General features: G+C 40.4%; 1 protein-coding gene across 5 annotated transcripts in view; it reads right to left on the bottom strand.

The window, feature by feature from the left end:
- RYR3 (ryanodine receptor 3) overlaps positions 1 to 16,106 on the bottom strand; it is a 557,802-nt gene that overhangs the window by 330,876 nt on the left and 210,820 nt on the right. For all 5 annotated transcript variants that reach the window (XM_027553458.1, XM_027553456.1, XM_027553457.1 and 2 more), the window contains exon 3: positions 10,996 to 11,103. In XM_027553458.1, coding sequence (XP_027409259.1) covers positions 10,996 to 11,103 — 108 coding nt within the window. The remainder of the gene's footprint in view (positions 1 to 10,995; positions 11,104 to 16,106) is intronic.

Here is a 16,106-nt window from a genome sequence, read left to right on the forward strand (position 1 = left end):
TGTCCTGAACTGAATGAACACGAGGTGAGCTGCGTTAACCTACAGAATCAGCACCACGGATAGCTCCACCTGCTTGCCTGACTAAAGGTGCCTCAAGAATGATAATTCAGTCACCTGTATCCACTAATAAGATAAAATCTAGAGATTTTTGTACTCCAGCTGTAATTTTGAAAACTTCTGATACCAAGTCATAAGCTTCAGAAAAGGGACAACTATTTAAAGATAAACACACAGTTTAAAGAAAAAAAAGCCATGCGTTCATCTTACCTTTCTAATATTTCACCAGAGACATGAAAACAGGCATTTTTCGGTAGTGATCAAGCCATAAGTTTTCATCACTGCCCAGCCCCACCCAGAGAGCAGGACTCAGGGGGCTCAGGAAGAGGAAACACTTCCTCAAGCAAATTCCCAAAGGCTCTTCTTCGCAGAAGCCTGCATAGGGCTGGCCACATTGACCCAGACACAGTTTTGAACTCATTCTCAGGAGCAACATCCTGGTTATCCTGCCCACTGCCCTCCACCTTATAAAAGCTGATGAACAGCAGAGAAATGCAGGCAGGGAACCCAGCCTCTAGCTCCATATCACTAATGGTGATTCTTAATAATGTGCTGTCTTCACTTGTCTCTCCATACCAAAAACACAGGCAACTGGTGCCCGGGAACTCAGAGCCCCCTTCCTTCCATCATGGAGCTAAGACCCAGAGTAATCCACCAAGGAAGATGTGAGTGCCTACTACCAACAAGGGCATTGACCCTCTGGGTTTCATCAAAACAGTTTTTGGAAGTCAAAACACATGTCTGGTGTTTGGCTGGAATTACTTAGAATATAAAGTCCACAAGCTGTACATGAAGACAGTCCTGAGAGGTTCACAAGTTCAAGAACTGGTGCAATTTCAATAATAGGACCAAAACGGATCATCCGTGGTTGCCCATCTTATATTTGGCCCAATACATTTTGCATTTTAAAAAAGAAAGCTGTCCCCTATTATCACTACAATTTTCAAAAAGAAAATACACTAGCTTTATTACAATTATGTTATAAAATACTAAGAAGGACATAATCATTATGCTAAATGAAATATGTCAGATAAAGACAAATACTGTATGATATCGCTTATACCTAGAATCTAAAGCACACAACTAACTGGTGAATATAACAAAAAGAGGCAGACTCACAAAAACAGAGAACAAACTAGTGGTCACCAGTTGGGTGGGAGGTACAAACCGCTGGGTGTAGGATGTGTGGTACAGTATGGGGAATATAGCCAATGTTTTCTATTGTAGCTGTAAATGCAGTATAACAGTTAAAATGGTATAAAAAGTAAAACATTTTTTATTTTTTCTTTTTTTTTAATTTAATTTTTTAAATTTTTTAATTTTTTTTTTTAATTTCAGGTTTAAAACATTTTTTAAAAATGCCACAATCACAGAAAATAAGAAAGGCAGACCTTTCCATTTATAAACTTTGCTTAAGGAAACAATTTATACATTGTCTTTATTTCCAAGTTTCCCTGATGACTTGCAAATTCTTCCTCATGGATAGACATTTGTCTTGGAAGAGAGTCTAAAGATGCTCAGGAGTCAATAGTGTAGTTCAGAAGCCCCATTTTGCAAAGGGGCAGAACAAGGCCCAGAGAGGAGCAATGCCCGGGCCAGAATGCCCAGCCCCTTCTAGTCCTGCATTTACTCCCTCCCACCAGAGCAGTATCTCCAGACTGAGGAACAAGGCTCAGCCACTCCCTTCTCCCTCTCAGTACCAGCCTAAGTCTCAGCTACCAGAGATGCCAGATAAAAAGATACATCCTTCCTTTAGCTTTCCTCCTGTTCTTCTACAGAGTGGGAATACTTTTATCACACAAACTCCCGAAACCTTGTTCTTATTCTTGCTTTCTTTCCATTGATTCCATTTAGTCATTCCAGATCCTTCCATTTGAAAACCAAATATTAGTAATCATAGCATTGGGACACTGGCTACATGGTTTTTACTCCAGTGAGGATTAAAGCACCAGTTAAGATCAAGTAAATTTTTCTTTACTAGAATTTCCAAATAGGTGCTTACATTAAGCTTTCATGAAATGAAAATAAATAAGAGGTCTTTTCTTCTAGTTCATTCAATTTTCCCTACAAAAATATAATTTAAACCCTGCTAGTTATTAAAGTAAATTTCACAATCAAAGGGAAGTCTAATAAATCACCTGAAAGGTTCCGATTCTCCCAGGATTTCTTGAATTTCCAAATGTGCTTCATTTTTAAAAGGTAAGCAAGTCTCTTGAAAGATTTCCCCTAATTCAACTATTCCACAATTTAGGATTAAATCAAATTCCTAAAAATGTAGCTGAAATTCATCTCTGACTCTTCAACTAGTTTTTTTTTTTTTAAGTTCAGCAAATTTATCTTCAAAATATCGCATGTAAGAATACAACTATTTACCTCTTAGTATGTTCCAGAGAAAGTTTAAGTATGCCAATCCTTCCTCACTCCTCTAAGAAATTTTAATGAAGATGTTTAATTTTTTGCAATTAATATGTTAAGAGCACACACACACACAAACATACATAATCACTGAAAACTACATCTATTCTAGCCCTGGGAAAGAAGCTCAAGCTTTCTAAGATAACTTAGGTCATTATGACATGACTATACTCCCAGAGCATTTGAATGTCCACAGCAACAATAAGAGGAATTTCAGGGTTTATGTAACATCAGCCAAGCTGATGTAACATTAGCAAAATAACCCCAGGATGACACAGGCATATTTACTCTAAGCAGGAGGTACTGACTTCAGAATGAAAAAAAAAAAATCCACTGAAGAAAAGGCTATTCCAATAAAGCTGAAACATTATATTCAGAAAGAAGTAGATTTGATAGAGTCTGGAGCTTTAAAAATTAATTCTGTGGCCTCTTCACTTTAAAATGCTTCTACTCAGGATATGAATAAATGTAAAAAGCTAGTTAACTTTAATGGTTATTTTTAACTGTTGAAATTAACATTTGATTCTTCTGCTGGTTCACTTTGGGGATGCTGCATGAAAAATGGGAAGTATCCAACTAGCTTTTTCCATTTTTATTATGAATTTCAGCTTTCCAGAGGAGCAGAGTTGGACTTGCATAATAGACTAGGTGAGTCTGAAGCACCGAGAAGCTTGGAGTAAGGCAAGGCTGCACACTTCTGTCACCTTACAAACTTGAACCGTATGGCCACAGGCCATCTAGACCATAGTCAGAGGGAAAAAGACTTTAGAAACAATTTTCAGGAGTTGGTGATGGACAGGGAGGCCTGGCGTGCTACAATTCATGAGGTCGCAAAGAGTCGGACACGACTGAGCGACTGAACTGAACTTCAATATGTTGAAGGAAAAGGAAAAAATGAGTCCACAGGCAAGCCATCCTTGTAATTTCAGAGCAGCAGTTTAACAGGTTTCTTAGCAACAAATTTCTAAGTGTGCAGGCACCTCTAATTCCACCAGATTGAGGTGTGTGGTGCAGTGGTGCTTTTTTAAATTGTAGAGGCACAGAGGATGGAAACGGCCTTGAACACTCACAAGTGAAAAGCCTAGCTCATTACAAATGCAGCTAGAGTCAGCTGTCCATGCAAAGACACATACAGTAAAGGAGTGAATAACATACCCATTCCAAGAGGCCACTGAGCTAGCAAATCAAACACAAAACAGTCAATGTATATTTGAGTGTGGACCAGTCCTGCTGAAAGTGTTCAAGTCATCTGAGGAATCTGCTGATACTTAGAAGAGCAAAAACCCCAATGGGAATAAAATTCCTACCTAGTGAATATTTTGTGATTTTAGCTAGGACTAAGCAGCAGCACTAGATGTAAAAGTTTGTTTTTACTTTTCCAGTACCATGCTGATGTCATCAAGAAACTGGCAAACAAGCCACACACTGTAGCCTAAATTTGTCTGTAGCACTTTTTTTTTTTTTGTAATTATATTTATGCAAGAAAATCCACCCAAGGACTATGGTCAGTACCTACATCAGAAAATTTGGAATTTCTTTTTCTTAGAAATGTTGCAAGCAACCAATTAGACTTATTCTTTTACCAAAGAGGAGTTTTCTTACCATGAAGTAAAGTCTCCCAGATGGCAAATTTTAATGATATCATGTTATTGAAAGGCCAGCTCAACAATATGAGTTACTTGTGCACATTTTCATTAGTATTAGCTTATCAGAGAAACATTTAAATCCATTATATCAGCATGAAATTATAAAATAGCATAATGAGAGAATAGTAAGGAGGGGAAAGAAAGAAGAGAATGGGCATAGTTTGATGACAATTTGGTCTGTGAAAAAAATACATTAAAAACCTTAGTTTGGAGATGTTTCATTATTGTATAATTTCTGAAAATGATATCTGGCTCTTGAAGAAAGAAATTCTGTCAAAACTATAAAATACCTCTCATATTCTTCCATAAGAAGATTTATAGGCTATTCATGTCTCCAAAAAAATTAAAACCATGTTGTCATCACTTAGAGCTTTAGGGTTGCTGTTATGGATGGAATTTGAAAAATTCTCTCTGTTCACACCAAGAAAGAAAGAGAATAAAACCATGTATCCATCTACCGAATATTATGGGAGCCAGGGTCTCTAGAATAACGACTAATACAAACAAGTTAATGTTTCCACAATTAGTGATGGGCTATTGTCACTGGAAGGCTTCCCCGGTGGCGCTAGTGGTAAAGCATCTGCCTGCCAATGCAAGAGGCATAAGAGACACAGGTTTGATCCCTGGGTAGGGGAGATCCCTGAAGGAGGCCATGACAACCCACTTCAGTATTCTTGCCTGGAGAATCACACGGACAGAGTGGCCTGGCAGGTTACAGTCCATAGGTCACAGAGTCGGACAAGACTGAAGCGACTTAACATGCAAAACTCCAGTAGGTGGCAGTTCTAGGGCTAAACCACCTGACACAGCTTTGTCACCAAAACAGGCTGCCATTCGCAAATGTGAGCAGACTCTAACATGGAGCAGACTGTCAAGAGGAGGTTTTGATATATAAACTCAAGCTTTTGCATATAAGAGGGATTTCACCAAACAGGTTTGGTGATTCTGTTAATACAAAAGTAGTATTTTTTTTTTTAATAGTGGGTGTGGATGACCAGCCATAGGTTAAAAAAAGAAGTGGAAGCATCTGAAATCAGCATGTTATTTTTCTCCTTTCAAAACAAAAAGCAGGATGAAGTTAAACAAGAATTTAACACTGTGGTATCTGGATCTTCCCAGTTAGGCAGCAGGCAGGCTTGGGTAACATCCCCAGGATGAACAACCTGACAGGCGCTGGCACTGGCGAGGGGAGGTCCTGAGTGGGAGCACCAAGGAGGCACTTGCAGAGCTTGGCGCAGTGGCTTCTCACCACCCAGTACAAAGGAAGTCCAGACTTGGAAACCTAATGTGGTGATTCTGGCACATTCTGACTACCCCCGCTGTAAGGCATATATGGGCAAGTCCTGGGACTGACATCCCCAAACACGCAGAGGTTTCTTTGTATTTTTTCTCCAAAGAAAATCTGATGTGTCCTATTTTAAAGGTGCAACTAACACCCCCTGTTAGATTTGACTCATCAAATTTCTTTCTTTCTTTTAAACAACAGCAATGGGGATGAAGTTTATTTAGAATTGTGTATATAGTTCCTCCCTCAGTCTTGTTCCCTTCCCCACACACATACCAAAGTAAGTTCTCACTCCAGCTGTTTTCTGACAATTACGGAGGGAAGACTAAAACCTCAGAAAACTGAGAAGTGACCTCTGGTTGATGGGGGTTGTCCCTTCTCTTCTGTAATATACAGATGATGGGGGGATCTCAGGGCCCCAGGAATAAAGAGGTAAGGCTCTGATTGGCCTTCTTCATTCTGGAAGTTCCCACAAGATGTCTTAAATCTGGGCACAGCCAAAATTCAAACTTTAGATAACAGGCTTCTAATTGCCCTCCTCAGCATCTGTTTTGATTTGTTCATTACCTAACCACATCAGGGGAGGTGCATCTTTGGCAGATTCTTTTTTTAATGATGCTGTCACCTTTCTGTGACTAGATTTTCTGTGACTTTATAAGAAGGATGAATGCTTTGAACTTGGCTACAATGTATCTCACGACACATACTTTAAATAAAATCTACGTGAATACAGCAATATGTAAGATTATGCCTCCTTGGCTGTTTAGAAGGTCACACAATGCCAGGAGGCAACCTCTAGCTTCTCAGAAAGCATGAACACGTCATTCTTGAGCATGACAAATGTGCCACCACATGTGTGCATTTCTTGAGCAACTGTGCTGTGTATAGTACTCCCTGCTCAAAGACAGGGGCACGTGAAAGGAGTCTGAAGCTCCTCTTCGTGTTAGAGGGACCATCTCATAATTAAGTGTTGTTCAGTTGCTAAGTCATATTCGACTCTTTGTGATCCCATGAACTGCAGCACACCAGCTTCCCTGTCCTTCACTAACTCCTGGAGTTTGCTCAGACTTGCATCCATTCAGTCAAGAATGCCATCCAATCATCTCACCCTTGTTAGCCCCTCTCCTCCATCCCTCAGTCTTTCCCAGCATCAGGGTCTTTTCCAATGAGTCAGCTCTTTGCATCACGTGGCCAAAGAATTGGAGCTTCAGCTTCAGCCTCAGTCCTTCCAATGAATATTCAGTGTTGATTTCCCTCATAAGTAATACGGGGAATTAAAAGACCCCTTCACAGTGAGTTTATCTGTGAGAGAGGTTCTTACAGAAACAGTGTCTCTCCAGGTCACATCTCCCAATCAAGTTTAAAAGGCTGATTGTGTATTTGCATTCTAGAGATTTTAGAATCTGAAGTCAAGCATGATCTTATACAACCATAACATTCATTCTTTTTACATATATTGCATCTCCCTTTTTTAAGTAGTAAAAGTCTGACAGTGATTAGGTCAACTTTTAGAGAAAACCTGAGCCCTTATCAGGAGTGCAGCTGGTAACTGTGTTAACCAAGGTCTTTCATTTTTAGAAGCATTATCTTCATTCATGTCAAAATTCATTTGTAGTTATATGGTATGGTCATATAGCATGGGAATCTCCTTCCTTTGAGGCATTTGAGTATGCCTGAAGGATCTGTGACAGGAGAAAGCAGACCAGAGATGAAAAGAGGAACCAATATTCATTTCCACACCCATAGGCACTTGTCAACACTTATGTAATTCTCACCTGATCCTAGGAGGGAGGTTGCATTTTGAAGGTGTGGAAAGTCAGGTACGGAAAGGGGAAGCAATTTGTCCTAGAAGTCACTTGCTCCTGTATAGCCTGGACTGAAAACATATTAACCTGACTCCAAAAATGGAGCTTCTCTCACTGCACATGTTGCTAGTTTTGTGTTCAGTCATTGTTATAGGATGATGAAGACTGAGGACTCAGAGGGAGATGTGACATCCTTTTTAGTTCCCTGTCCTGCTGAAGGTGGCTGGGGACCTCATACACTGTAGGTTCCATTAATGTAAAAATATATTATATTTGTATGCAGGGATTTTACATCAAAGTCCAGCTATTTAATTGGCTACAGTGCCAAGCATCCATCTCTTGGTAATATTCCCCAGAATAACATCAGATAGGACTTAACCAGAGGTAAAGTGACCCAAGGATGAGCTTAGTGAGGGTGGGCTCTGAGGGGCACTGACATCCTCTGCCCCCCTGGGGCCTTCTCATCATTCAGTTTCCTTTTCAACATAAAGCTGACTCTCAGTTGCTACTGGCTATAGCTAAGGATGTTTCAATAATAAACCCTCTGTTGTTAAACCAAGGTGGACACCTCTGTTTTCTTTGTTACTGAAAGGAATTGCTGCAGAACCACCAATCCCTGCAGAAAGACTTCTGTATGCTCATCATATGAATAAACAAATATCATTTTTAAAAAGTCCAACTGCTGTGCGGCAGTGAACAGACACACAAAGACCAATTTATTCCCAGGAGGAAAAATGATACTCTTCAAAGCATCCCGTCTGGTGGTAGTGATGATCATTAGTGTAAGTAATATCCATTTAAAAGCAGTAAATGTCTCTTCCCAAACAGAATGGACTGGCATGCAGAGGAGGTGTCAACCCACTCAAACATCCCTTGGCTCCCCAGAGAATCATTATGGTCTGTTGTGTTAACTTACTTCCTTCTTGATTTTTCTTCTTTTTTTCTTTTTCTCCCCTGCTGAATATTATCATTTCAAATCAAATTAAGTACTAATAGTAAGTGCATACAGCAATCACTTCAGAAACACAAAACATTCAGACTCGAGAGGTTGTATGAAAAATATTATTCCTCATAATAAAGATTAAGAGCCCAGATGGAATTGTGAGAGAGTTCCAAGAGGGTTCTAGCAACTGAAGCTGCTGTTTGGGTAACTAGTGGAGCCACCAACAAATAATAAAATCTAAATCATTTAAAGACAGCACCCTCTCCTATCTGTGCCCCAGCTCTCTTTTCAAGTCTCTTCTTTCTAGCTCTAAGATCTCCAGTTATTAATTACAATAGAAGTAATATATCAGGATGGGAAATCACTATTAGCTCAGTCTTTTCTTTGGTAAAATAGCACAAAATGGCAATACAGTACATGGGAAATTTGAGAGTCTGACTCGATATGGTGATTGTTATCCAATGACTATTTAACCATAAAAATGTCATGGATTGTTTATTTTAGACTGGAGTTTTCAAAGAGACTGGATCCTCCAATAAGACTTAACCTATTGGTCTTTAAATATTGTAAATTAAAGATGGTCCTTGAAATATATAACTACATGGAGTAAACTTCTGCTAGAACATGGATGGTAATTATAGGTATGTATTAGACATACATTCCAAAACTATGCATTCAATCTTATTAGACTGGCGTTCTATTCTATATGGAAAATGAATTAGTTATTCTTTTTCAAAAGACAAACCAGGATAAGACTATTATTTAAGTTCCTGGCAACAAAGAAGAGCATGGATTATAACCAGAACTTTTTAGTTGACTTTGACACCTGCAGGATTCCCTGAACTACACAAATTAGATGGTAAAGAAAAAGAAGTCCTTAGAAATGCAATTTGTGAACAAAGAAGACAAGAGAATGCCCATGAAATAATTATCCAGTGAGCATAGCTTCTATCTTCCCAATTTCTATCCTGGGGCCATATGTTGGCAGGGTCTAGCTGATCTTGGTTGACACTGAAAGTGGTGATATTCCAAATCAGCCAGGTCTTCCTCACCAAAGATGTCTATAAATCATGAGTTAATTATCTTGGAGGAAAAGTGAGCAATTAAAAACTAATTTATTTCACTGAGTTGGAAATGTTTGAGGGTGTGTGCCTAAGGACGAAAGGTTGGGGGTACTGAGGTCAATGTCAGGGAGAGATAAACTTGAAAAGAACAAAATCTCACCTGTGTTTATGCTCTAAGGTACAAAGCAAAGCTATTTTCAGGTGGTTGATGAAAGCATATTATTCTAAGCCAAAAGAGTGAAGAATCACAAATGTTGGTGTTAAGGACCCTAGCAAATTAATTATACTTCCTAATTTTATAGATAAGAACACTATGGTCCCAAGAGATTAAAAGATTTATGTAAGATCACATTAAGAGCTGAAAGATGACCTAAATGTAAATATTGGTTCCCTTGGGGCTACAGATATTGTCTCTTCTACCACCAATGAGACACTTCATTATATATGAGTTCATTCAAGTCAAATAATAAACTGTGCTAGGTCCTATAAATATTCCTACCTACACACACTACAGAGTGTAAAGAACTAGACTTGTAATTATAGCACACAGTAGTAAGAACACTTCACTGGCCATTGCTCAAGAAAGGGTACCCATCCTAGAATTTCAGGGTCAACTTATAGGCTTCTCCGTTGACCTAATATTTAGACTTGTTCCTTGAAAGAGAAGTAAAGATCATATAAGGGGAGAGAGAGAGGAGGAGAAAGCTGTTCTAAATGGAGGGAAGAACTGACACATATGATCTGAGGCAAAGAGAATGGTTATGTTTGAGGAACTGAAAATAATTCCATGTGGTTGGATCACTGGGTGTTTGGGAAGATGTGGTGAGAAACAGGACAGGCAAGGTGAGCAGGACTCAAATCCTGAAGTTCTTTATGCCCAGTTAAGGAATATGGGATTTCATTCATGGTAATGGGCAGAAAGACAATTTTTAAATGGTAAAGTGTGATGATTAGGTCTATATTTTGTGAAGAGCATTATGTCAGCTTAGGGAAAATAAAATAGTAGATGAGGTAAGCACAGAAGGAATCAGAGTGGTGAGTCTGATGTAATAACCCAGAAGATAAAGGATAGTCCTCTAACACAGTATCTAAGGGGCGTAGGAGAGTGGTGTCTGCATGTGAGATATTCAGTCCATAGAGTTAGAATATTTGAAATGATAAATGAATATAACTAGGTGAGTCATTAGGGAAAGGGTCAAAAATTATTCTGAAGTCTCTAGTCAATGTCTTGCCTGGGAGACCTTTGGGAGGCCATTATCCCTTAGTTAAAGACTTGGAAACAATTTTACTGACAATAGAAACTTAATACAGCTCTGTATTTGCTCATCTTTAGTGAAACCATGAAGATCTGGGTACATGTCAATGACTCTGAATTCTATAGGAAATCCTCTCCAAATGGCTGTAACCTGGCTGTGCTTCATTGGCATAGTCATAAATCTCTGATGAGACTTTTCCAAGAAAAAAGAATCAGCCTAACAGATAACTCCCTCTCCCCTTCCCAAGGCTCTTTCAGCCTCTCCATATATCCTGGTGGATTATGGGTTCAATGACCTATGCCCCGCTCAGGCAGCATTAAGGTGGTCTAGTCTATTTTCTGGTGGAAGCTGGTTAACCCAAAGGAAGTAGGGCTGCTGAATAAGAGGAATATGAGGATGGATTCAAGGAAACTGGAAAATCAAGGTTTTCTAGTTCAAAACTGGAGGAATGAAATGAAGTGTGTACTCTTGGGCTATGGTGTGTCCCAATCCCTCCCTTCCCAGGACATAATTCAGGTACTCACCCCTTCACCGCCATTTTCACCTGTGTTGGCAAGCATTTCCTGCAGGGCTCTGACAGAGAGGGACTGTTCCAGCACAAAGTTGCAGACGCAGAGATCTGGAGGCACATACTGTGGAAATAAAACCAGAATGAGGATGCCTACTCATGTCGGTTGGGGATCAGTCATGCAGTAACATCTCAAGGGCAAAGAGCCTATGAATCAAAGTAACATTTGATGGATGGATGGATGGATGAGTACAAAAGGCAGATTTTTTCTTGTTCACGCTAAGATGAGTTTCAAGCTGGATTCTAAAGTAGGAAGAGAAGAAAATCCCAAAGTCTCAAGGGAACAGTGACCAAGATGTCAGGATCAACTTGAGTGAGGGCTGGGGGCACCCATGGGAGAACACTACACATACAGCCTTATTGAAGCAGGGAAGGCTGATTGACACTGATGTCTGGGTGGGAGCAAAGGGAGAAAATCACTTATCCATAATAATTTGTAAGCAGACAAGAGCAAACTGGCTTTCAACAACAGTGACCAAAATAGGGAATCCATTTACTTGTTCAGAAGATCTGGATACCACAGTGTAAAAGGAGCTACATACATTTACTTCTGAACAAAGAAATGTCCAGAACTATAAGAATTGATGATCCCTACAGCAATCATTCTACATCATTGCTCAGGTAATACCATGATATTCTCAAACATTTTTCAAAAACAAAGATAGCCTTCTCTGTAGACTGTAGTAACAGTTAATGCTCATTGAGTACTTTTCTAGGCCAGATATTGTTTTAAGTGCTTTGCTTTAAGCGATTTCCTTTAACCCACACAACTATTTCATGTATAGATATTATTAGTATTTGAGCTTACAGCAAAGGAAAGTAAGACACAGAGAAGGTAGGTCATCTGTCCAAGGTGATGGCTTACACTTGGATGAGTTGGATTCAAATCCATACATCTAACTCTATTCCTGCTGCTGACAACACTGCAGATTTTTTCCACAATTAGAATATTTTCAATCAGCAAATATTTAAGTATTATATTTCTGTAAGACACAGCGCTTGGTATTCAGAAAGATACAAAGACATGCAAACAAAAATAACTACTCTTTAGGAGTTTACAACCGGGTTCCACGACGCACCATTTCCCTTGGGAATACCGCTTACATTCACCTTTCACATCGAGCCTTTGTCGCCCCTGTAATATTGGCACCATGAGAATACCAGGAATGAGGGCCAGAAGTCACCCACAACTATGTCTAACACTCAGAGACAGATAACATTGCTTTCATGAACCTTCAACTAAAAAGCTAAAGCAAACCTGTTGCTAAAGCAGAGACAAGCCCTCTGCTTCACAACATTTTCATTTATTAAATAAATATTATGAAATCAGCAATCTTTAAGTTCTCCTCACTTTCCAAGTGTTTGTACCTTCTTCCTCCTCCTCAGCCTCAATGCCCTCAAAAAAAAAAAAAAAATGACATCCCTCTTGTTGGACTCGCTCACTCTTTCCCTTTAGTAAAGTTTTAACATCCCCTAAGCCAAGAAATCGGAGAAGGCAATGGCACCCCACTCCAGTACTCTTGCCTGGAGAATCCCATGGGCAGAGGAGCCTGGTAGGCTGCAGTCCATGAGGTTGCTAAGAGTCAGACACAACTGAGCGACTTTACTTTCACTTTTCACTTTCATGCATTGGAGAAGGAAATGGCAACTCACTCCAGTATTCTTGCCTGGAGAATCCCAGGGACGGGAGAGCCTGGTGGGCTGCTGTCTGTGGGGTCGCACAGAATTGGACACGACTGAAGCAACTTAGCAGCAGCAGCAAGCCAAGAAATAGAGGAAAACAACAGAATGGGAAAGAGTAGAGATCTCTTCAAGAAAATGAGAGATACCAAGGGAACATTTCATGCAAAGATGGGCTCGATAAAGGACAGAAATGGTATGGACCTAACAGAAGCAGAAGATATTAAGAAGAGGTGGCAAGAATACACAGAAGAACTGTACAAAAAAGGTCTTCATGACCCAGATAATCACGATGGTGTGATCACTGACCTAGAGCCAGACATCCTGGAATGTGAAGTCAAGTGGGCCTTAGAAAGCATCACTACGAACAAAGCTAGTGGAGCTGATGGAATTCCAGTTGAGCTATTTCAAATCCTGAAAGATGATGCTGTGAAAGTGCTGCACTCAATATGCCAGCAAATTTGGAAAACTCAGCAGTGGCCACAGGACTGGAAAAGGTCAGTTTTTATTCCAATCCCAAGGAAAGGCAATGCCAAAGAATGCTCAAACTACCGCACAATTGCACTCATCTCACATGCTAGTAAAGTAATGCTCAAAATTCTCCAAGCCAGGCTTCAGCAATATGTGAACCGTGAACTTCCAGATGTTCAAGCTGGTTTTAGAAAAGGTAGAGGAACCAGAGATCAAATTGCTAACATATGCTGGATCATGGAAAAAGCAAGAGAGTTCCAGAAAAACATCTATTTCTGCTTTATTGACTATGCCAAAGCCTTTGACTGTGCGGATCACAATCAACTGTGGAAAATTCTGAAAGAGATGGGAATACCAGACCACATGACCTGCCTCTTGAGAAACCTGTATGCAGGTCAGGAAGCAACAGTTAGAACTGGACATGGAAGAGCAGACTGGTTCCAAATAGGAAAAGGAGTACATTAAGGCTGTATATTGTCACTCTGCTTATCTAACTTCTATGCAGAAACGCTGGGCTGGAAGAAACACAAGCTGGAATCAAGATTGCCGGGAGAAATATCAATAACCTCAGATATGCAGATGACACCACCCTTATGGCAGAAAGTGAAGAGCAACTAAAAAGCCTCTTGATGAAAGTGAAAGTGGAGAGTGAAAAAGTTGGCTTAAAGCTCAACATTCAGAAAACGAAGATCATGGCATCCCGTCCCATCACTTCATGGGAAATAGATGGGGAAACAGTGGAAACAGTGTCAGACTTTATTTTTTGGGGCACCAAAATCACTGCAGATGGTGACTGCAGCCATGAAATTAAAAGACGCTTACTCCTTGGAAGGAAAGTTATGACCAACCTAGATAGCATATTCAAAAGCAGAGATATTACTTTGCCAACAAAGGTCCATCTAGTCAAGGCTATGGTTTTTCCAGTGGTCATGTATGGATGTGAGAGTTGGACTGTAAAGAAGGCTGAGCACCAAAGAATTGATGCTTTTGAACTGTGGTGTTGGAGAAGACTCTTGACAGTCCCTTGGACTGCAAGGAGATCCAACCAGTCCATTGTGAAGGAGATCAGCCCTGGGATTTCTTTGGAAGGAATGATGCTAAAGCTGAAACTCTAGTACTTTGGGCACCTTATGCGAAGAGTTGACTCATTGGAAAAGACTCTGATGCTGGGAGGGATTTGAGGCAGGAGGAGAAGGGGACGGCAGAGGATGAGACAGCTGGATGGCATCACTGACTCGATGGATGTGAGTCTGAGTGAACTCCAGGAGTTGGTAATGGACAGGGAGGCCTGGCGTGCTGCGATTCACGGGGTTGCAAAGAGTCGGACATGACTGAGCGACTGAACTGAACTGAACAGAAGCCAAGAGTGGGCTTCCCCAGTGGCTCAGCAGTAAAGAATCTGCTTGTGCTGCAGAGCATGTGGAGAATTGGGTTCAATCTCTGGATCGGGAAGATCCCCTGGAGAAGGAAATGGCAACTCCCTCCAGTAATCTTGCCTGGAACATCCCACGGACAGAGGAGCCTGGAGAGGTACTGGCCATGAGTCATGAAGAATCAGAAACAACTGAGCAACTAAACAACAACCAAGTACAGGTTGATCCAAGTATCTGCGATCCTATCCCAAAGGCTACTGGCCCATGGGCAACTTCACCTTTTGAGTACTTGCCGCTTCAATGCTTTTCTATTCAGGGTTTCTGCAGTCAGAAATCCTAAAAACCCAGACTTCCTAGAATTCTGGTATTACAGGAAACTGCCCAGTTCTCTTTATGAACATGATATAACCAAGGAGAAATTGTACCACCAGGAGACAACAGCCTTTATTTTACACACTTCTTGCTTTGTTTTCAAGGTTTGTTCCTGCTGCAGGTAATTAACTCATTTGTATGGGACTTGAGGAAGCAGACAGCTGGTGATGCAGGGCAAGGCTTCACATTCAGGGAGTGTTTTTAGAGCACATATCGCATCATTATAAGTGGCAGACAATAATATGATAAAGCATTTCCATAAAGATCATATGCCATAAACGTATATTGTCTGACTCAGTCTTCCCAAAGAGGATGCCATCTCACAAGATTTTACAGAGGTTTTTCCTCCTACCACTTCTTGGTCTATCTGGATCTCAAGTCCCCAGAATAGGAGGCCAAAAAAGCCAGGGTTTGAGGGTTTTTCCTTTCTCCTTCACTTCACTAGAACATGTGATTTGGAATTTTTTTCTATTCAGGAACATCAGCAGGTGTAGTTGTACTTAAAGGGGTGTAATGTACTTTAAGGGGTGCATTTTGGGTTAATTAACTGAATAACCCCGATATTCATGCTCACTTTGACAAGAACCCCGTGTAGTCCAGTCTCTTTAAGACACAAACTTTCACAGCTCCAAGTGCTAGAGATTCTGTCCTTATACAAGATTGTGTGATTCTGACTCAGCTCTCTTCCCTCCTGGTCTGGATTACTTGGACAAAGATAGGAATTCTCCTCGGGCACCACCATCCTCCAACCTGATACCAGACACTAGGCAGACTCCAGTTAAACTTTTCTTTTCCCCCCAGATATTAAAAGTCCCAAGGTGGATTGGCTATATATACCCCAATACAAAATAAAAAGTTTAAAGTTTAAAAATAGGTAAAAGTCCCAAGATGGTTGTGATTTAATTACTGGTACCAATGGGTACATTTACAGAGAGACAGTGAGCATGGAGAGGAAGCATCTCCTGTGAGAGCACTGTGTCTCCCATAGGTTTACATCATTTCCTCAAAGTTTATTTTTTCCACCTCTAGAGTGTGGTCCTGCCTGGACTCTCCATACTCAGGGATAAGGTCACACACCACTCCAAGAGCACAGAGAATGACATGTGGGCAGTAGCAAGGGAAGGAAGAGGGCAACGGGAATATGTGGAGAAAAACAAAAAGCAGCTAACAA

The sequence above is a fragment of the Bos indicus x Bos taurus genome, chromosome 10, assembly GCF_003369695.1.
Source record: "Bos indicus x Bos taurus breed Angus x Brahman F1 hybrid chromosome 10, Bos_hybrid_MaternalHap_v2.0, whole genome shotgun sequence".
Classification (NCBI taxonomy): Eukaryota; Metazoa; Chordata; class Mammalia; order Artiodactyla; family Bovidae; genus Bos; species Bos indicus x Bos taurus.